The 21,475-nt window shown below is 50.2% G+C and overlaps 1 protein-coding gene across 1 annotated transcript; it reads left to right on the top strand.

The window, feature by feature from the left end:
- Positions 1-577: 577 nt before the first annotated feature.
- On the top strand, positions 578-15,592 carry IGFBP6 (insulin like growth factor binding protein 6). The gene is made up of 4 exons (XM_056849478.1): positions 578-903; positions 9,615-9,792; positions 11,377-11,496; positions 15,479-15,592. Exons 1-4 carry the CDS (start codon positions 578-580, stop codon positions 15,590-15,592), a joined length of 738 nt encoding a protein of 245 aa, XP_056705456.1.
- The last annotated feature ends 5,883 nt before the right edge of the window (positions 15,593-21,475 follow it).

Raw genomic sequence — 21,475 nt, 5'->3', positions numbered from 1 at the left:
TGACCCTGGGGGTGCCTTCCAACTCTGTGATTCTAAGAGAGGGACAGCATCTTGGCCGTCTTCTGGGCATGGAGCAGGGGTCGCTGGGGGTATGGGGGGAGGTCGTTGGGAATGTCCTGCATTGTGCAGGGGGTTGGACTAGATGACCCCGAGGCTCCCTTCCAACTCCTAGGATTCTATGAGAGGGAGGGCATCTTGGCCGTCTTCTGGGCATGGAGCAGGGGTCGCTGGGGGTATGGGGGGAGGCAGTTGGGAATGTCCTGCATTGTGCAGGGGGGTCGGACTAGATGACCCCGGGGGGGTGCCTTCCAGCGCCGTGATTCGATCCTACAGCGCGGCGCTGCAACCCGCCCTGGCGCGCCTTGCGCCGGCCCGCCCGCCTCCCCTTGGCCCGGTGCTCCGCAACGCCAGCGCGCAGGAGGCTGCCCCGCGCGATGCGCTGCCCGGCCCGCCGCCAGCCCCACCCCGCCGCCGCCGCCGCCCCCTGGCCGCCTCCCAGGCGGGCGGTGGGCTGGGCGCCGCCTTTAAGGCGCGCGCCGCGGGGCCCCGGAGCGCACAGGCGGTGTCCGAGCCGGCCATGCTCCCGCCGCTGTGGCTGGCGACGGCGCTGCTGGCCGGGCTGGCCGGGCTGGGGGCGGCGGGGGGAGCCCGGGTCCGGCCCGCCTGCCCGCTCCCGGCCGGCTGCGGCTCCCCCGAGGCCGGGGACGGGGGCTGCGGCGCCAAGGCGGGCTGCGGCGGGCGGGCGCGGGGCGAGCCCTGCGGGGTCTACACGCCCGGCTGCGGCCGGGGCTTGCGCTGCGTGCCGCGGCTGGGCGAGCGCGCCCCGCTGCACGCCCTGCTGCGCGGCAAGGGCGTGTGCCTGGCCGGCCTGGCCAGCAGGAACCGGACGGAGGGCCAGCCGGCGCCGGGTGAGAGTCCCCGCGCCGGGGGAGGGGGCAGCCGGGGCAGCTTCTGGGCAGGGGTTATGGGCGGCTGGGGGGGGGGGTTGTGGATTCCCTGCGTTGGGCGAGGGGTTGGGCTAGATGACCCCGGGGGTGCCTTCCAAGTCTAGGGTTCTGTGAGAGGGAGGGCATCTGGGCCGTCTTCTGGGCATGGAGCAGGGGTCGCTGGGGGTATGGGGGGAGGTCGTTGGGAATGTCCTGCATTGTGCGGGAGGTTGGACTAGATGACCCCGAGGCTCCCTTCCAACTCCTAGGATTCTATGAGAGGGAGGGCATCTTGGCCGTCTTCTGGGCATGGAGCAGGGGTCACTGGGGGTATGGGGGGAGGTCGTTGGGAATGTCCTGCATTGTGCAGGAGGTTGGACTAGATGACCCCGGGGGTGCCTTCCAACTCTAGGGTTCTGTGAGAGGGAGAGCATCTGGGCCGTCTTCGGGGCATGGAGCAGGGGTCACTGGGGGTATGGGGGGAGGTAGTTGTGAATGTCCTGCATTGTGCGGGAGGTTGGACTAGATGACCCTGGGGGTGCCTTCCAACTCTGATTCTGTGCGATTCTATTTGACTTGATTCTATGACCATAGTCAGATCATGAGTGGGAGGGCATCTTGGGCATCTTCTGGGCATGGAGCAGGGGTCGCTGGGGGTATGGGGGGAGGTCGTTGGGAATGTCCTGCATTGTGCAGGGGGTTGGACTAGATGACCCTGGGGTTCACTTCCAACTCTAGGATTCTATGAGAGGGAGGGCATCTGAGCCGTCTTCTGGGCATGGAGCAGGGGTCGCTGGGGGTATGGGGGGAGGTCGTTGGGAATGTCCTGCATTGTGCAGGGGGTTGGACTAGATGACCCTTAGGCTCCCTTCCAACTCTAGGATTCTATGAGAGGGATGGCATTTGGGCCGTCTTCTGGGCATGGAGCAAGGGTCACTGGGGGTGTTTTTTTGGGGGGAAGGTAGTTGTGAATTTCCTGCATTGTGCAGGGGGTTGGACTAGATGGCCCTGGTGGTCCCTTCCAACTCTGTGCTTCTGTGAGATTCTATATGACTTGATTCTATGACCATAGTCAGATCATGAGCGGGAGGGCATCTTGGGCATCTTCTGGGCTAGGGGTCATTGGGGGTGTTGGGGGGGAGGTAGTTGTGAATTTCCTGTGTTTTGCAGGAGGGTTGGACTATATGGCTCTTGAAGTCCTTTCAAGCTCTATGCTTCTGTCAAATTCCCCATTTTTCTCCTGCCAGTCTTGGGAGGGGAGCATGGGGGAAGTGGCAGGAGAATCTCATAGAAGAATCTCCTTTTACATTCTGAGCAGCAAATGAACTTCTCAGGAGAATGCCACTTGAATGGGAATACATCCAAGCATTCAGAGCTGAACAAATTCCCATTCCAAGCCAGATAATTATGAACTCTGTGCAGGGGGGGGGAGGTTGGACTAGATGACCCTGCTGGTCCCTTCCAACTCTGTGATTCTATATGATTCTATATGACTTGATTCTATGACCATAGGCAGATAATGAGAGTGAAGGCATCTTGGCCATCTTCTGGGCATGGAGTAGGGGTCACTGGGGGTGTTGGGGGGGAGGTAGTTGTGAATATCCTGCATTGTGCAGGGGGGTTGGACTAGATGACCCTGGTGGTCCCTTCCAACTCTATGGCCATTTATGCATGGGAGGTTTTCCCTTGGATTTGCCACTCTTTTGAGACACATTTTTCCCATTGGAATTCTCAAAACCCTGCATGGGGGCTTATTTTTGAGTCTTGAGAATTTGGATGGGGAAAATGTCCATCTATAGAGCGGCAAATCCAAGGCAAAACTTCCCATGCATAAATCGTCAATGATTCTTTGAGGAGGAGAGATTGAGGCCAGGAGCAGTTGATGCGGGCGAGCTGCCCTGGGTACATGAGTATATGCCATTTATGCATGGGAGGCTTTGCCCATTTTCCCCATCCGAATCCTCAGAAATCTCCATGGGGTCTTATTGTTGAGTTTTGAGAATTCAGATGGGGAAAACTAGCATCGAAAGAGTGGCAACATGGCAACAAAACCCCATGCCTAAATGGCCCATGAAGCTGTCTTATACTGAATCAGACCCTTGGTCCATCAGAGTCAGTATTGTCTACTCAGACCGGCAGCGGCTCTCCAGGGTCTCAGGCAGAGGTCTTTCACATCACCTACTTGCCTGGTTCCTTTAACTGGAGATGCTGGGGATTGAACCTGGGACCTTCTGCACACCAAGCAGATGCTGTACCGATGAGCCACGGCCCCTGGTAGAATGCCAGTCCATGCCAGGGTCGAGTTGGTGATGGGAGACTGTCTTTTCCATGCGGCTTCAATGAAGTAGGGATCCTAAGGGTATGCAGGAGAGTAGCTAATCTGGTTTGGATAAGTCTTAATCAAGATCAGGATTGCTAAAATGTAGTTGATGGGGGTCCTCCCCAGCTTCTCAAGGTAGGGTTTATTTCCTTGCCTTGAGAGCCAGTGTGGTGTAGCGGTTAAGAGCGGCAGACTCTAATCTGGTGAACCAGGTTGCATTCGCCACTCCTCCACATGAAGCCTGCTGGGTGACCTTGGGCCAGTCACAGTTCTCTCTGAACTCTCTCAGCCCCATCTACCTCACACCTGTTGTGGGGAGAGGAAGGGAAGGCGATTGTAAGCCGGTTGGATTCTCCTTAAAAGGTAGAGAAAGTCGGCATATAAAAGCCAACTCTTGACTTAAGGAAGAATCAAACCGGCTTACAATCTCCTTCCCCTCCCCACAACAGACGCCCTGTGAGGTAGGTGGGGCTGAGAGAGCTCAGAGAGAGCCGTGACTGGCCCAAGGTCACCCAGCTGGCTTCCTGTGGAGGAGTGGGGAATCGAACCCCGTTCTCCAGATTAGCCTCCACCGCTGCTAAAAGGCATCGGATGAAATGCAAACCTTTGGCAGGAAAGAGGAGAAGCAACTCAAAGATGCTGTGCCTTGCCTGGAACTTTTCCCTCCTCCACCCCCAGCTCTTCCCCACCTTGGAGAGCTCCCATACCCCTCCGGGCTGCATACTTATCCCCCAAGCAGCCAGTGGCTTCATGGGAGGATCCCGTTTTTATGCCTCTGCTTAATGGCGTGCAAGTAGTCACTAGTCTCTGTGGTGAGCCAAAGCAGCGGGGGAAGAGAGAAAGCCGGCTTGAATTCCTAGGACAGTGGTTCTCAACCTGTTTTGCTCCATTCCCCCCCTTTCACCATTGTTCAGAATATAATTCGCCCTTTCCCAAAATAGTCTATCTCTTCCCCCCCCAATTGTTAAATTTATTTATTTAACTTAAAATGGTCACATCGAAACATCATAAAATACATAGAAAAAACTAAGTGAATAGTAAGAACCCCCATAAACTCCCATCTAGGCGGCAAAACCAACTCTCAAAAAGGGCAAAACAGGCAACGAAAGGACCCATGTCCCCCATTAATACTTTCAAAAACCACCATAAAATGTTGCAAGATAATTCAGTGTCTTAACTATTTTTGTTTGTAGGGTTTTTTTTGTCAATCTCAAAAGGTGTGTTCTAAATAACATGGACTTTGCTGAATAGGGGTCCCAATTCCCCCCCGGCACTTTCCCCCTTGTTGAGAATCCCTGTCCTAGGACACTCTCCGCACAGTTTTTCAGCTAGCAGTGCACACACACCCCGTCCCTGTTCTGTTCCCTTTACCTTTTTTTCGATGATTAGTTTTCCTTTTGTGATTTAAACTATAATGCTCCTGAAATCTAGACGGCGTCTGTGGCAAAAAAAAAAAAAAAAAAGCTGCAAAGAGTGATGGCGTAGTGAGGTTGCAGCCTTGGAAACTGATGTGGTTTGTGGCTTGCACACCCTTGGACAGCAGCGTGCGGTCTGTAGTCTACAAAGAACAGCATGCTCTGCTTGCATTTGAGCAAGCTGGAACTTAATCTCTTTGCCCTGGTTCCTGATGGAGGGATACTGGATAAGTCACAAGGCAGCATATATGCTCATGAGCAACAACAAGAAGAGGAGTTGGTTTTTATGTGCCGACTTTCTCTGCCGCTTAAGGAAGAATCAAACCGGCTTACAATCGCCTTCCCTCCCCACAACAGACACCCTGTGAGGTAGGTGGGGCTGAGAGAGGAGCTGAGAGAGGGTGACTGGTGCAAGGTCACCCAGCTGGCTTCGTGTGTAGGAGCAGGGAAACAAATCCAGTTCGCCAGATTAGCCTCCGCCGCCCAGGTGGAGGAGTGGGGCATCAAACCCGGTTCTCCAGATCAGAGTCCACCGCTCTAAACCACCGTTCTTAACCACTGCACCACGCTGGCTCCCTGTGTTAACAGAAGAAGTTGCGTTGCTGTGTTTGAACAGATCGGAGAGGGCACCGTCGTTTTGCTGCCGCTGGCATGGTGATTGGAAAAGAAAAAGAGAAAAGGGTCGTTTTCACATCCTCCTTCCACGTGTGCAACTCGCAGTCCGCTTTGGTTGACAGGACTCGACAAATGTACGTGTGACTTGGCCCTCGGAAGCTACCGAGCAGGCAAGGTTCCCCGTCAGATGTCGTTCTTTGCCCTTTCCTGTGGTTAGCAGAAGCACCGCGATGAGTTTCTAAAATATATAGGAGTTGCAGAATTCATCTGTCAGGACAGGTTACCTCATTGCATTGTTTCGATGTGTCATTACAGCCGTGGGTGACTGGTTAAAAAAAAAGAAGAAGAAGCCTATAATTGCCTATAATTTGGGAGGAAGCCACAGGAGACGCTGAGGAGGGGAAAGGTGTGTGTGAATTTTGTGGTCTGCATATCTCTCTCATGATTTATGGACTGAGAAGGCAAATTATAATCCGATCCGGTAGGCTATGGGAATCATGCCAAACCCGAGCTTGTGAAATCTGCTCTCCTCTTGTCAGTTAAGACCCAGTTCAAACAGACGGGAGAATGAGGTGGTAAAAGGGCCTGCCCCGTTTCAGGTTGCAGGTGGAGGATAAATGCTCCCTTATAAAAACTCCCTGCAAATAGAAACCCAATACCGGGGGGCAGGACCATTTCTAAGTGGTATTCAGAGCGACGTTTAAAGCTGGAATCCTCTACCTGCAATGGTGCCATTTGTTCTGCCGCCCTAGATTTCTGCTGCCCCATGTCTGAACCGGGTCCAAGAAACATGGGTTTCTGTCATCCCTTGCTTCCCATTTAAGAATGTGAGGGAAAGCCCTGCTTAGATGTCCCAAGCCAAAACCAGATTTTCAGGTTTCCCTGCTGGGAATTGTTAGGGAGTTTATGCTTGGCTTGCCAAGTTTCTCTGTCAGTGGCCTGGCTGATCTATGGGGTTGGTGAAGAAGAAGAGTTGGTTTTTATATGCCGACTTTTTCTACCACTTAAGGAAGAATCAGACCAGCTTACAATTTCCTTCCCCTCCCCACAACAGGCACCTTGTGAGGTAGGTGAGGCTGAGAGAGCTCTAAGAGAACTGTGACTAGCCCAAGGTCACCCAGCTGGCTTCATGTGGAGGAGTGGGGAATCAAACCCGATTCTCCAGATTAGAGTCCACCGCTCTTAACCACTACACCACTCTGGCTGTCAACTAACCTGTGCCATTGATAGACTGATCCTGGACTTCCCCTCCATGAATAGGGGAGTAGGGTAGCTTCTTTCCCATTGACCACAGATAGTGGGGTATAAGTATCTCAATAAATAGGTATTTGGAGAAACTACTAGGAATGACGTGTGAGAGCTGACAACTAGGGTGTGGGTGGTGGAACGTTCAGAACAAGTCCAACCAAATGTGGCTTAGCACCCATTAGTGGAACTACTCTGTGAGGATCACAAAATCACACAAGGTTGGAAGAGACCACAAGGGCCATCCAGTCCAACCCCCTGCCATGCAGGATCCCACAATCAAAGTTCTCCCGACAGATGGCCATCCAGCCTCTGCTTAAAGACCTCCAAAGACGGGGACTCCACCCCCCTCCCGAGGCAGTGCATTCCACCATCGAACTGCCCTCACCGTCAGAAAGTTCTTCCTGATGTTTAGGTGGAATCACTTTTCTCTTAGTTTAAATCGATTACTCCGTGTCCTAGTCTCTGAAGCAACTGAGAACAAGCTAGTTCCCTCATTAACATGGCATCCCTTCAAATATTTAAACATGGCTATCATGTCACCCCTTAACCTTCTCTTCTCCAGATTAAACCATCCCAGCTCCTTAAGTCTCTCCTCATAGGGCATGGATTCCAGACCTTTGACCATTTTGGCCGCTCTCCTCTGGACACGCTCCAACTTGTCAACATCCTTCTTAAATTGTGGAGCCCAAAGCTGGGCACAGTATTCCAAGTGAGGTCTGACCAATGCAGAATACAGTGGTAGTATTACTTCCCTTGATCTAGACACAATTCTCCTATTGATGCAGCCCAGAATTGAATTGGCCTTCTTAGCCGCCATATCACACTGTTGACTCATATTCAGTTTGTGGTCCACATACTTTCCCCCCATACCTACAGAATGTCATCCAGAGAAGGGTTGTCAAGCATACGGCTTGTGTTGGTCTGCAGCAGAAGAGCTAGATTTGAGACCAGAAGCACCTTAGGAGACCAACAAGATTTGCTGGGTATCCGCTTTCTAGAGGCAAATCTCTCTTCATCAGGTATCTAACGAAGGGAGCTTTGACAAAAGCTTATATACCCCAACAATTTTGTTGGTCTTTAAGGTGCTACTGGACTCAAATCTAGAATGCCATCCAGTGGACATTTTCAGAGTTGCGAAAAGTCTTCAGTAACACTGAAACGTGCTGGCTTCCATAGTTTGGCATCGCATTGAATAAGGTATTCTATACCAGAATCCACTTTGGGCTTTGCTATATAAAATCTGCTTGGATGGGTTTTGATGTCACCCAAGGATCCAAAAAAGACACGTTTTGTGCCACCTCTTGCCTCCTTGATCTTGGCTGGCGATAACCAGCCATGACCTTCTGGTGAAACTCGTCATTCGCATGATTAAATGCAGCGGTGAAAGGAGGGGTGTATGCCACCTGCCCTTCTGTTTAAAAGTCATCACTGGATCCAGCCGACTTAGGCAAGTATAGGTTTGCCAGTGATCAAAGCCATGAGGAAGGCGGGTCAGACAAACCACTATTGCTTTTGGAGGATTTCAGTTTTCTTGACCTACCTGGAAACTGAGACAGGGTTGGTCGCTGTAGTTCATGACTTCTACTCAAAAGGGGCAGAGGGAACTCTTGAGCTCTTTGCAGTTTAAATACCATTGACCACGGCATCAATCTTGTGCAGGGCTGGGTGTAGGGGGCACTGTTTTAGGGCAGTTCCAGTCCTGGATTGGAGGGGTTTCTGCTAGATCCGGCCATACTTCTGGAATCTCAGAGGCCATGACTAGAGGAGACCCTTACCAGCCTTAATGGATCCGTCAACTGCACATGCTGTTGGGACAAGGACAATGCCACCATCATTCGTATTTTGGGAATGTCTAGATTAGACTACGGTAATAGACTCTGTATGGGGCTGCCCTTGAAGACAGTGCCAGTGGATATAAGCAGAAGGGAGCGTGTTATTCCTCTGCTTTGTGAAGTAAACTGACTGTGTTTCTGGGAATAATTCAAGTTGTTGGTTTTGACCTGTAAAGCCCTAAAATTGGCTGGGGACCAAAATTACCTGATGGAGTCCCTGCTCCTGTATGAACCTTCCTGCTCTGCCAACAAAACCCTACTCCAGGTTCCACCATCCGCTGAAGCAAGGTCAGCATCCATCAAGGGAAAGGCTCAGTTTGGCAGCTTGTCCCGATGTTGTGTGGCACCCCTTTTGTTGTGAAGCTGCCTTATACTGAATCAGACCCTTGGTCCATCAAAGTCAGTATTGTCTATTCAGACCGGCAGCAGCTCTTCTCAGTCGCTTAGCTCTTTCCGTCCGTGGGTTAAGACCAAGCCCTTGTATTGAGATTTTATGTCACAATGGTAGTTCGGTTTAGCTATTCTACTTCTTTCATATTACTGATTGTTGTAATGTTGCAAGTGTTTGATGTGTAGTGGTTAAGAGCGGTGGTTTGGGGCGGTGGACTCTGATCTGGAGATTTGGTTTGATTCCCCTCTCCTACTCATGAAGCCAGTTGGGTGACCTTGGGCTAGTCACAGCTTTCTCAGCCCCACCTACCTCACAGGGTGTCTGTTGTGGGGAGGGGGAGGGAAGGTGATTGTAAGCCGGTTGGATTCTTCCTTAAGTGGTAGAGAAAGTCGGCATAGAAAAACCAACTCTTCTTCTTCTTCATACTATATGTTTACTATGTTATCTCCAACGGAGTCCTTGGCATGAATCCTTCTGTTTCATTTGAAGAAATCTCCGTTCTATTTTTCTTTTATCCTTTATCTTTATTAATATTATGTAATAAAAATATAATTTTAAAAAGATGGGGGGCTCAGTGGGCTGCAGCAGGAGTGGGGAAGCTGGAGCATCCTAGTCCACAAAGTCCACCGATGGTTGGATACTTCCTTAAGTGGTAGAGAAAGTCGTCATATAAAAACCAACTCTTCTTCTTCTTTTACTTATGATCTGTTGTAAACCACCGTGAAAGAAATATATAAATAAATGTGGTCTTCCCTCTCCAAAAGGCAGAGAGGTTGATTACATCCAGTGGGTAGCTGAGTTTTCCAGGACGCGCTTGTGTAGTCAGGCAAAGAACCCGGGGCCTGGCCCCTTGCCTACATCACGAAGGCTGAAGGTCTTTTCTGTCTCTGCAGGTGAGGCTTGGAAGGAGACTCGCCGGGCAGGTCATTCGACTCAAGAACCCCTCCTCTTGCAGAGCCAGGCCCCCCTGCCGGAGATCAGCGTGGGCAGCGTCCAGCTCCAGCAGCTCTCCCTGAGCAGTGATACCAAGCAAGATTTTGAGATGGTGTGTGGAACGAGAGCTCGGGCTCGGACCCCCCCCCTTTTCTTGGAGGGAACGTCGGGACGGCATTTCCCCGCTCCTGGCTGTACCTTGCTAGAACTCTTGCTTCTTCCTATATAGCTGTTCCTCCATGGTGATACAGGGAAATTTTTCAACTCTGCATGTCCTCTGCCTGCCTCCATTTCTCTCTCTTGCCTTCTCTTGAGATAACCCGGTCTACATTTATGACCCTCCTGGGACAACACCACTTCATAATGCAGGTGAATGATTGCATGGCTCAACACTCCCCCTGTAGAAACACACACACACCCAGGGTTGCCAGGCAATAACTGGCAACCAGAGGGAGAGTTGGGAGGGTGGCATCCCAGGAAAAAAAATTAAAAGGAAAAATAAGGCCTCGTCTACTTATAGGAAATTCTGAACATAGAGTTCCTGGTGATGCCTACAGCTTCCCTGATCAATTCCAGGTAGCTCTAGGAATCGCCAGAAACGCTATGGTCAAAACTTCCAGTAAATAAAAAGGTAAAGGTCCCCTGTGCAAGCACCGGGTCATTCCTGACCCATGGGGTGACGTCACATCCCGACGTTTCCAAGGCAGACTTTGTTTACGGGGTGGTTTCCCAGTGCCTTCCCCAGTCATCTTCCCTTTACCCCCAGCAAGCTGGGTCCTCATTTCACCGACCTCGGAAGGATGGAAGGCTGAGCCAACCTTGAGCCGGCTACATGAAACCGACTTCCGTCGGGATCGAACTCAGGTCGTGAGCAGAGCTTTTGACTGCAGTACTGCAGCTTAACACTCTGTGCCACGGGGCTCCTTCCAGTAAATAGATGGGGCCTTTTTTTTTTTTTAAATCCCCAGGATGATTGCACTCCCCCCCCTTTGTCTCCCATTTCCACCTGCCAGTCAGGTGAGTATCAGCAGGGCCTCAATTACCTGGAGGTCTCCTGCTGTGTGGGCAAATGGGAACCCTAAACCCCTCCCAGCCTGAGGGAAACAGACTCATTTGGCAGAAGAGTTCCAGCCTGTGCTTCTCCATGGCATGCTTTCGGTACGTACAAAGTGCACGTTCAAACACCACCAGTGTGGTGTAGTGGTTGAGAGCGATAGTTAAGAGCAGTGGAGACTAATCTGAAGAACCAGCTTGATTCCCCTCTCCTCCACATGAGCAGTGGACTCTGATCTGGAGAACCGGGCTTGATTCCCCACTCCTCCACATGAGCAGCGGACTCTGATCCGGTGAACTTGGTTGGTTTCCCCACTCCTCCACATGAAGCCAGCTGGGTGACCTTGGGCTAGTCACAGTTCTCTCCGAACTCTCTCATCCCCACCTACCTCACAAGGTGTGTGTGGTGGGGAGGGAAAGAGAAGGCAATAGTAAGCCGGTTTGATTCTTCCTTAAGTGGTAGAGAAAGTCGGCATATAAAAACTAACTCTTCTTCTTCTAGAAAGAACTCGATGGGAGACAAAGCCCCCAGAGAGCTGTGTGTTTTAAGTGCTATAAAACCCAGGCCAGGCATCTCCCCTTGTTTCAACCTCTCAGTCCACCCCACAGCTAACCCTAACAAGAGTCTCTCTCTACTTGGCAGGGCCCGTGTCGTGTCCATCTGGCAGCCGTTTTGCAGGAGCTGAAGGCCCCGCTCTACTTGAGCGGTGAAGATATCTTCATTCCCAACTGCGACACCAAGGGTTTCTACAGGCGGAAGCAGGTACAGACCGAAAAGAGACACTCTCGGAACGGGTGGTTCTCAGAGAGGCTGGCAGTCAAGAATATGACCTTCGGCTGTTGCCGAGAAGCGCATTCTGTGTCTAGAATGCCAATCCAGTGAGTAATGGCTGTGTTGTCACAACCTGGTTGTTCACAGCTCCCACATGGCAGGAATGGTAAAGATACACCTTGGTCCCCTTCAGTTGGCAACAGTTGGATTATGCTTGGTAATTAGCAGCACGTTCCAGGCTGAAGTGCCCCGCATACTTTTTTGATTTCTTCACACCGAACCTTCAGCCTGTGCATACCTGCTTCGCATTTGCTCCGCCCCTGCATTGAAGCATTTACTGAAGGAACCATGAAAAATCGCAGCCATGAAAAATCACAGCCGTGGCTTAGCTATGCAAACGAAGGAACGAAGGCGCAGGCGAGCGTGGGTGGGTGGGTGGGATTTCTCCTCTTGCATCGGGACCATGAATAGTCATTTTAAAGGGTGGATTTAAAAAAGCAGTTTTGAGCGAGCATCAAAACTGACCCTGCATAAACGCAGAAGATAATGCAGCTTGAACACTGCTGCTGATTCGGTGTCGTATAGCAATAACATGGGTAACCTTGCCTATGCTTGGTAGTCCTTTATCCTAAGGCCTCTGGAATTCCTGGGGAATTGGTTGCCGATTTAAAGGAATAGGTTTTGTTTTTTTGCACAGACAGAATGGAAAAAGTAGATTGTGCTGCAAGCAGCGGTCTAATGCGTAGCACAATGTGGCTTAGACTCATCATAAAAACCAGCCGCCTTGCACATACCATTGAGCATGGGGATTAAAAGAACCATCGCTGCTGGGTGGGGAAGAGGGTGGGGATTGGATCTGCATCGAAGAGGGCAGGAAGCAGATTTCTTCCCTTCAAGATGAGATAAACAGAGGACTTGGCTGTGGCAAGTGCCATTTCCTTTATACCCAGAACTGAAAATGATACATAGAGAACAAGCACATCTACATATACTTACTTGGCAAGCCAAGGGGGGATAGAAGCTTGCTCTTTCGGATTAAAAAGAGAGATTCTCTAGATGCTGATTTCAGACCTTAGCACCCGTTCTGCACTTGCTTAGCGTCATTGCCAAGACACAGAGCCCTGGGAATGGGCTTGAACTGTTGCGGCATACATCTAAGGCTAATAGTAAGAAAAGCTTCCCAAACTGGGGGAAGGGTCCATAATGCAGGGGTAGAGCTTCTTTTGTACAAGCTGGAAGCCCCACGTTCAGCTGCTGGCATCTCTTGCTGAGATGATGTTTGATAACAGAAGTGGAGAACTCAGCAGAAGGACCCCTGGCATTTCTATTCTAATTCTTAGACAAAATGAATTGACGTGTAACGAAATGACAGAAGAGCATAGGGAGAAGAGGTTGCTCCATCAGTAGTGTAGTAAACTAGTAACGGATCTCCTTCACTAACCCTAAAGACGTTCACGCTCCACCCCTATTCATCTGGGGTGCCAGCATGGTGTAGTGGTTACGAACGGTGGTTTGGAGCGGAGGAGTCTGATCTGGAGAACCTGGTTTGATTCCCCACTCCACTTGAGTGGCAGAGGCTAATCTGGAGAACTGGATTTGTTTCCCCACTCCTACACACGAAGCCAGCTGGTTGACCTTGGGCAAGTTACAGAGCTCTCTCAGCCCCACCTACCTCACAGGGCATCTGTTGTGGGGAAGGGAAGGTGATTGTAAGCTGGCTTGAGTCTCCCTTAAGTGGTAGAGAAAGTCGGCATACAAAAACCAACTCTTCTTCTTAAAGAAGCCTGAAAGTTATAGGAGAGCTAAAAACCTGGCAATGTAGCTGTCCCAGTTCTTGTTCTAGTCTAGGGATGGTTTCTCAGGCTTAACTCTGTTCTCCAGGCAGTTTGTGGGCTAGACATATTATTTTGCTGCTCGTGTCCATGTTTAGGTGAGTGGTCACACTCTGTAATAGAGGCAACAGCCCGTACACATCCCCAGGGCCTTTCATACAAACCCCAAAGCAAATGTAACAACATCTTCTTGTACGTGGGAGTGCAGAAACCAACCACGGCAACTGCAGCAGGTGGAGTGGGTGGGAATGACACCCACACACACTGTGCCTGTGCTAAAGCAGTTGTGAAAGGCACCCCCGCGCCCAGCTCCCCTCCCCTCAGTTTTCCCTGCTAAGAATTGCTTTGTAGGGAAAGGGGGTAAGCCGTTTTAGGGACTAGGGGAGGGGGTGGCTTGCAGCTGTAGTTCTGCTTCCTTCCAATCAACCTCTGATGCGTGGACCAGTTCTGCCCCCTCTCTGCAGTGGGAGTAACACCACCCAGTTGTTCCCGCTGCCAAAACCCAACAGAATCACCTGCCTTATAAGGCAACTGCCCTTTGCATCTCTGCATAAGTCACCGCTCTGGCCTTACCTCCTTCTAATTAGTAGATATGCACAGAAGAGTGATTCATGCAAAAAAATAAATAAATTTTTTTTGCTGAGAACAAACGCATATGGGGACAGGCAGTTTTGAGTGTTTTACACTCTACAGGTAAACCTTTCACAGGGAGGAAGAAGAGTTTGTTTTTATATGCCAACTTTCTCTACCACTTAAGGAAAAATCAAACCAGCTTACAATCACCTTCCTTTCCCCTCCCCACCACAGACACCTTGTGGGGTAGGTGGGGCTGAGAGAGTTTGGAGCTGTGAATAGCCAAAGGTCACCCAGCTGGCTTCATGTGTAGGAGCGGGAAAACCTACCCGGTTCACCAGGTTAGAGTCCGCTGCTCATGTGGAGGAGTGGGGAATCAAACCCAGTTCTCCAGATTAAAGTCCACCGCTCCAAACCACCGCTCTTAACCACTACACCACAGGGGGGGATGGAAGGGTATTTCTGCTTTTAACAGATGTAAGAATATATGCATGAACACATGAAGCCTTTACTGAATCAGATCCTTGGTCCATCTAGATAAGTATTGTCTACTCAGACTGGCTCTCAGGCAGAGGTCTTTCACATCAACTACTGTCTGGTCCTTGTATTTGGAGATGCTGGGGATTGAACCTGGGACTTTCTGCATGCCAAGCAGAGGCTTTAACAGTGAGCCACAGCCCCTCCCCAGATGTTTCACTTTGCTCCCCTCCCCAGATGTTTCACTTTGCTCCACCACTCCGCCAGCTTTGAAGCCTTTATCTCTCTGCCGGAGGAAGGCTTCAAATATGGCCGAGCCCAAGCGGTAAAAAACAAGCCATGTAACTGTATCAACAGTTCCAGAAGCAAAATCTCCTCCGGTGCTATTTCCTTTCTGCTAGTAAGATGGAAAGCCTTGAGATTTGCTGCTGTCAGTCACTGCACACAGAGCTGGATTTGCTGCAAGTGGAAATCCTGTACTAGGTGGGAGGGTCAGGCTGGGTGACCCGATGTCTCACTCGGTCTTCTGACCTGACCTTCCCCTGTCTGAGTCAGAAATAAAGAACTCTATTGTCTCCCCACTGGATTGATCCCTGGAAGAGCGGTTGCAACTTGTTTCTCAGTAGTCCAGATAACCAAGAAAGCTGGTTTTGCTGCTTGTTGGAAGAAGAGTTGGTTTTTATAAGCTGACTTTCTCTACCACTTAAGGGAGAATCAAACCAGTTTACAATCACCTTCCCTTCCCCACAACAGACACCCTGTGAGGTAGGTGGGGCTGAGAGAGCTCTAAGAGCTGTGACTAGCCCGAGGTCACCCAGCTGGCTCTCAGAGAGCTGTAACTAGCCCGAGGTCGCCCAGCTGGCTTCACATGTAGGAGTGGGGAAACAAATCCAGTTCACCAGATTAGCCTCCACCACTCACGTGGAGGAGTGGGGAATCAAACCCAGTTCTCCAGATCAGACTCCACCGCTCCAAACCCCTGCTCTTAACCACACCATGCTGGCTCTCCAGCGTGGCGTAGTGGTTAAGAAGGGGGGGGGGAAGGGCTCGAGATCCACCCATCTCTTCTTCCTTGCTTTCCCATCTTGCAGTGCCGAGCATCCAAAGGGCAGAAGAGAGGCCAGTGTTGGTGTGTGGACAAGAGAGGCCATCGGCTGGAAGGCCCGGAGGAAAACCCTCTTTGCCCACTGCCGAGCAGTGATTGAACGAGGCAGGACGCACAACGTTCCAGCGGCAGAAACTCTGGACCAAGGACCTCCCTACTCAAGCAGAGCATTAACTTTTAATTTATTGCACGATTGCCATCTTGCTGGAATCCTGGGTTCCCTGCTACGCCCATGGAACAGCTGTCTTCTGTGACAACAGCCCAACAAAGGGCCTGAGACCCAGGGCGAGCGGCAACTAGGCCAACGGGAGGCTTCCGAGCACACGACGGAAGGTGCTTCGTCAAATAAGCTAGCAGCGATTGGGGGTGCAAAGATGCTGCCGGCCCTTGAGCCGGCTTTTCCGTTGGGTGGATGCGAGTTTAGTGCTTGGGATGCCGTAGTAGCTAGATGCTAGGTGTAGCGCTCAAGGTTGCGTTCGTGTAGACAGGCAGCATGGTGCCGTAAGAGACGGAGGGGAAGAGGCTGTATGCGTAAAGGGGGAGGGGATCCGGCTTCGGCAAATGCTAGCCACTGTTTCTGACACCCTTCTAAGCCCCGTGGCACAGAGTGGTAAGCTGCGGCACTGCAGTCAAAAGCTCTGCTCACGACCTGAGTTCGATCCCGACAGAAGTCTGTTTCAGGTAGATGGCTCCGGGTTGACTCAGCCTTCCATCCTTCCAAGGTCGGTAAAATGAGTACCCGGCTTGCTGGGGGTAAAGTGTAGATGACTGGGGAAGGCACTGGCAAACCACCCCGTACACATAGTCTACCTAGTAAACGTCGGGATATGACGTCACCCCATGGGTCAGTAATGATCCGGTGCTTGCACAGGGGACTGCCTTTACCTTTTTTCTAAGACACTAGAGACAACTGAGAAGCTTTGTGGTGGGGCAAAGCGGAGCTTAGTGGACTGATATGGGGATATCTGGGAGACCCCAGTAAGAAGGGAAAAGGGTTACCTATCTAAAAGAGGGCCCTTGTGTGTTTGCCAACACAGAGAACTAGAACGAGATGGTAAAAAGGGAATGAGTGGCGCTTAGCTGTTGGCAGCAATGGTGGCCATTACCGAAGTTGTAAGGGGAACTTAAGACCACAACCTTCCTAGTTCTTCACCATGTTCCCAGCCACGCCAGCTTTCTTTAGGAAGAAGAGTTGGTTTTTATATCCCGCTTTTCTCTATCTTTAAAGAGCTTCAAAGCGGCTTATGATCGCCTTCCCTTCCCCACATCAAACGGGTAGGGGGGGTTGAGCGCATTCAGAGAGAACTGTGACTGGCCCAAGGTCACCCAGCAGGCTTCATGTGGAGGAGTGGGGAATCAAACCCGGTTCACCAGATTAGTCTGCTGCTCGTGGAGTGGGGATTCAAAGCCAGTTCTCCAGATTAGAGTCCACCGCTCTTAACCACTACAACCTGTCACACTCCCCGAAATGCACCATAGCGAGAGCCAGCTGTGGAATGGGGGCTGTTGAGAGGGGGGCCTGAGGCACTTTCTCGCTCAGGTACAAATATTATGGGTTTTCTTTGTAACATGCTTTAATTTAAAGTGTGTGCGTATATGAGAGAGAGACAGAGAGAGGGTTAAGATTCACTTTTATTGTGCTTCTGTTTCACTGTCAGTGGCTTCAATAAACCTGGTAATTCCTACCCTGGCTGCTGCTCTTGACTTACTTTTTCCCCCCAGTTAGGTCTACTATTGAGATGTCTTGGCTGAGGGTGTCAGAGTTAATAATCCTAATTATGACTACCGAGCTGATTGAAGGACCTGGTTTTTGAGGGATTAAAGCAGCGACAGTCTCTGCCTCATAAATCCAGGGCGGTATAGTGGTTAAAGATGTAAAGTGGTGTTAGTGGCTAAATACAAGGACCTGAGAGACCCAGGTTCAAGACCCCGCTCTGCCCTGGAAATCTGCTGGGGGACCTTAGGCCAGGATCCACACACTCAGCCTAACCTACCTCACAGGGCTGTTTATTCTCCTCCCCTTTATTTTACCTGACAATGGAAGCAGCTCTACCTCCCTGTTGTGGAGAAAAAGCAGGGTATAAATGCAGTAAATAAGGCAGCTTTCTGAGAGCTTCTATGTGCTTGGTAGTGCCTCCTTCCATTTTTTTAAAAGTGGAAACCCTGCAGGTGGGAATGGGTTGGCTTTACCATGAAATAGCGTAGGAGGAGGAGGAGGAGAAGAGTTGGTTTTTATATGCCGACTTTCTCTCCCACTTAAGGAAGAATCAACCAGGCTTACAATCACCTTCCCCTCCCCTCCCCACAACAGACACCCTGTGAGGTTGATGGGGCTGAGAGAGAGCTTTGACTAGCCCAAGTCACCCAGCTGGCTTCATGTGGAGGAGTGGGGGAACAAATCCAGTTCACCAGATTAGTCTCCGCCGCTCATGTAGAGGAGTGGGGAATCAAACCCGGTTCTCCAGATTACAATCCACCACTCCAGACCACTACACCCCGCTGGCTCTCCAGCCATGCTTATCTAGTGCAAGGATAACATAGACCATGTATGCTGCCCAGAGCTCCTTGAAAGAAGGGGCAAGAGAAAAATGACACCTTAACCACTACACCATGCTGGCTCTTGCATACATATGCATGTGTAAACAGCTCTGTGGTCATGCGGTCTTTCTTCGACAAGAGCACCAATCACTAGATGGAAGGGAGGGAAGTCTTCCGCTGCCTACCTTTCCCACTTACAAGAACTGATCTCTCAGCTCGCCACTGTAACATTACAGCTACTCTGAAGAATCAAGAGGCAAGTGGGTTTTGTGAGAAAAACAAGGCAGAGGCTCTTTGCACTGAAGTTAAGAAAGGTTTCCAGCATGAAGAGAACTGGGTATATCAACCACCACCATCACGCGAGGATTTTTCCACAAGGAGGATTTTCCTCTATAAAACATGACTTTTATTTTAAAAAATTTAAATCCTTTACAACTCAAACAAAGCATTTCAATGGTATTATCGGTACATTCAATGTAAAAAAATATTCTTTTTAAAGATTGACCTGTTCCAATAAGGAAATAAAAATTAGAGAACCACATATACTTTAAAAATTAGATCTGCAAGAATCCTGACATACTGTTAGGAGACATCCTCCTTTCTCCCCCCCACCCCACTCCTTTTATGGCTTATATCCCACAAAGAATAAGACACACTGCACAAATGAAATATTTTGCCCTTCCCACAAAATGTGTGTTAAACTGATCCGAGTGGGAGAGCTCAGTGCTTTCGTGCCGGTTGCAGTGTTTGGAAGAGGCAACCGTCACGTCCGTGCATGAAGATGATTTTGCATAGAACTTGAAGCAAAAAAATAATAAGAGGGTTTCAAACATGTTTGCTTCCTTGGTAAACTAGTTGGATGGATGCTTGGCTGTTGGTTCAGACCTCAGCTTAACTCTTAAGGGGGGGGAAATCATCACTAGCTATTTTACTCTCAAGTCCTGAGTTCTAAACACTGAGAACACAAGAGGATGAATTGTACCATCTCCAAGGAAGCAGAAGAGGATTAAAAAAGTAACAGGCCACCCAGGGTTGTCATCCCCACCCTGCTCTCTCCGTAACAACCTGCCCAAAACTGACATCACACTATTTTGCCAGAGAGAATACATGATAAGGGGAGCAGGATGGAAGAATGACACAAAACTTGGGAGTTTTCAGCAATGGCACCATGTCACCTGAAACCATGGCCACTTATGAATGGGAGGTTTTGCCTTGGATTTGCTGCTCTCTAGGCTCACATTTTCCCCATCCGAATTCTCAGAATTCAAAAATAAGCCCCTAGGCAGAGTTTTGAGAATTCAGATGGGGAAAATGTGCATCTAGAGAGCGGCAAATCCAAGGCAAAAACTCCATGCATAAATGGCCCACGCTGACACCAACAACACAAAGTTCTCTCAACTTTCTGACTAAATCTGAATATGTTTCACAGTCCCCAAGCCCTGAAAGGAAAAGACAGTTTCCATACAGCAAAGCCTGCTGCGCACATTTAAGCCACAGGTTTTGCAAAGTACAAGCAGTTTGCAGAAATTCAAGCGACAGGCTGGTAGGACACAGAACAGCCAAAACAGGTGAGAAGCTTATGGCTACCTGTTGCCCTTTTATTGCGCTTGCTTGTACAAACAAAACATTAAGGCACGATAAAGCCATCGAAATTGTCTCACATATGCTAGTGACGCTATTTCGAAGATGTCCTTGAAAGAACTCAAGAGAGCCCCACTGAACTCCTTTCTTGAAGATTCAATCCCACTGACCTCCCGGTAAACGCCACACCAAAAATGTAGGCCTTCACTACATTTCTTTGCAGAGCTGTTTTGCAAAGATACAAAACTTGACGGCAATTAGGATCTACAGATCAAATAATCTGGAAGAGGTTCGGTCTTTGCCATTTGACTTCAGGAATTATCCACAACAGAAAAAAGGCAGTGGCAGAATTGGGCAGGTCTGGACAAAAAAATGCTTTCAGAACCAGTTTTGACATCTTTTATCAGCAGAAGTTTGGTGCAAGCGCCTGAAGACTAGTTGGTATACTAAAGTATAGTAGCAACGTAAGTTTAAAAAAATGTATTTGATCAAATACATCTGTTTAAACAGATCTTCATGTAATGTATTTGATCAAATAGATTTTTTTTTTAAACTCACATTGCTACTATACTTTTCAGGCTTAGTCGAGAGAGCTAGAACAGCCAACCCACCAATCAAGGAGGGAGAAACAGGTGCAACCAATCACAAGGTAAATCTTATTACAGTTAACTGGTCTTTTTTGGGGGGCGGGGGGACCCCAGCACCACCATCAGAGAGCTATGTGTGCCCATAAGACACACACATCTGTTATTAGGAAGTTCCCTAGTGTCAACCCTCAGCCAAAATCTCACCTAGAATGTTACAAGAGAAAAACCTGCACAGGAAAACGAAGGAAGACTCCGCGCCCTGGCAGGCTTGTCATAGAACACAGGGCTAACGGCATCCAAGAAGGATGCTAATAAAGTGAAGCGGCTGCAGGATTTCCGCAGGAGGCAGTCAAGGCCCAGCGGCCCTCTTCTTGCAGTGCACGAATCTGAGACAATTTCTCTGAGCGACTCCTGCTTGCAAGATGGCAGAGAACATCTGAGGGACCGCCAGGAAATTGCCCGTCGTCGTTATCCTTCGTGAGCCACTCCGGTCTCCACCTCCCCGATTCAAGCCCTTGCGGTCCGGTGTTAGAAAAAAGCAGGCGCAGGCCACATGGACCCCCCCTGCGCCTGCACCTTATTTGGAAGAAAACAAAATCCTGTCTGTGCTGAGAAGTATGCAGCGTGGGGAGGCTGCTGACGGATGTGGGAACAAGGCAAGAAAACGACAACAGTGCAAAAGAGAGGGTCAACCCCACGAATTGCCCAACAAGTGTGGGGGAGCTCCCCAGGCCAGTGACCTTTGCACCCGATGTCCACGGCCACCCTGGCAAGCCTGCCCCAAAGCAGGAGGTCTCAAAGGACAACATCTATGTGTCTCCGAAAAGCAAGTCAGAGCATGTGTGTCCAATACCCGCCTCACCTGGAAATCAGACTCTTTCCTTTTCAACCCTTCCTTCCCTCAGCAGCAGCCGTCTCAAGGTGAGATTTCCTCATTAGCGGTTTCAACCCCACCTCTGCTGCACCCGTTTTTCAGCCTCGTTCACAAAGGCCAACCCTGGGCTCTGGCCGATTGGCAGTCCGCGTGGTACTTTGGTTCAGGACGCTCAGGCATACGCCAAGCATGGTACAGCCCACCTTTGGTTCTTTGTCTGGAATGGACGGCAGTGCTTTAATGGTCTGTAGGTACCCACCACCTTCCTAGGTTGCAGCATCTGCCAAGGATGCATGCCTCATAGAGCAACCAGACACAGTAGGCTTTGTATAGGGGTGCTTGTTGTGGCGGAGGGCAGCAAAGCCTCCATTCTTACCCCCACGTCAGCAGGGGGCATCGCCAG

This window comes from Euleptes europaea, chromosome 1 (genome assembly GCF_029931775.1).
Source record: "Euleptes europaea isolate rEulEur1 chromosome 1, rEulEur1.hap1, whole genome shotgun sequence".
In the NCBI taxonomy this organism is placed as follows: domain Eukaryota; kingdom Metazoa; phylum Chordata; class Lepidosauria; order Squamata; family Sphaerodactylidae; genus Euleptes; species Euleptes europaea.
Note: the sequence above shows the minus strand (reverse complement) of the source record. Positions and strands in the feature narration are given on the sequence as shown.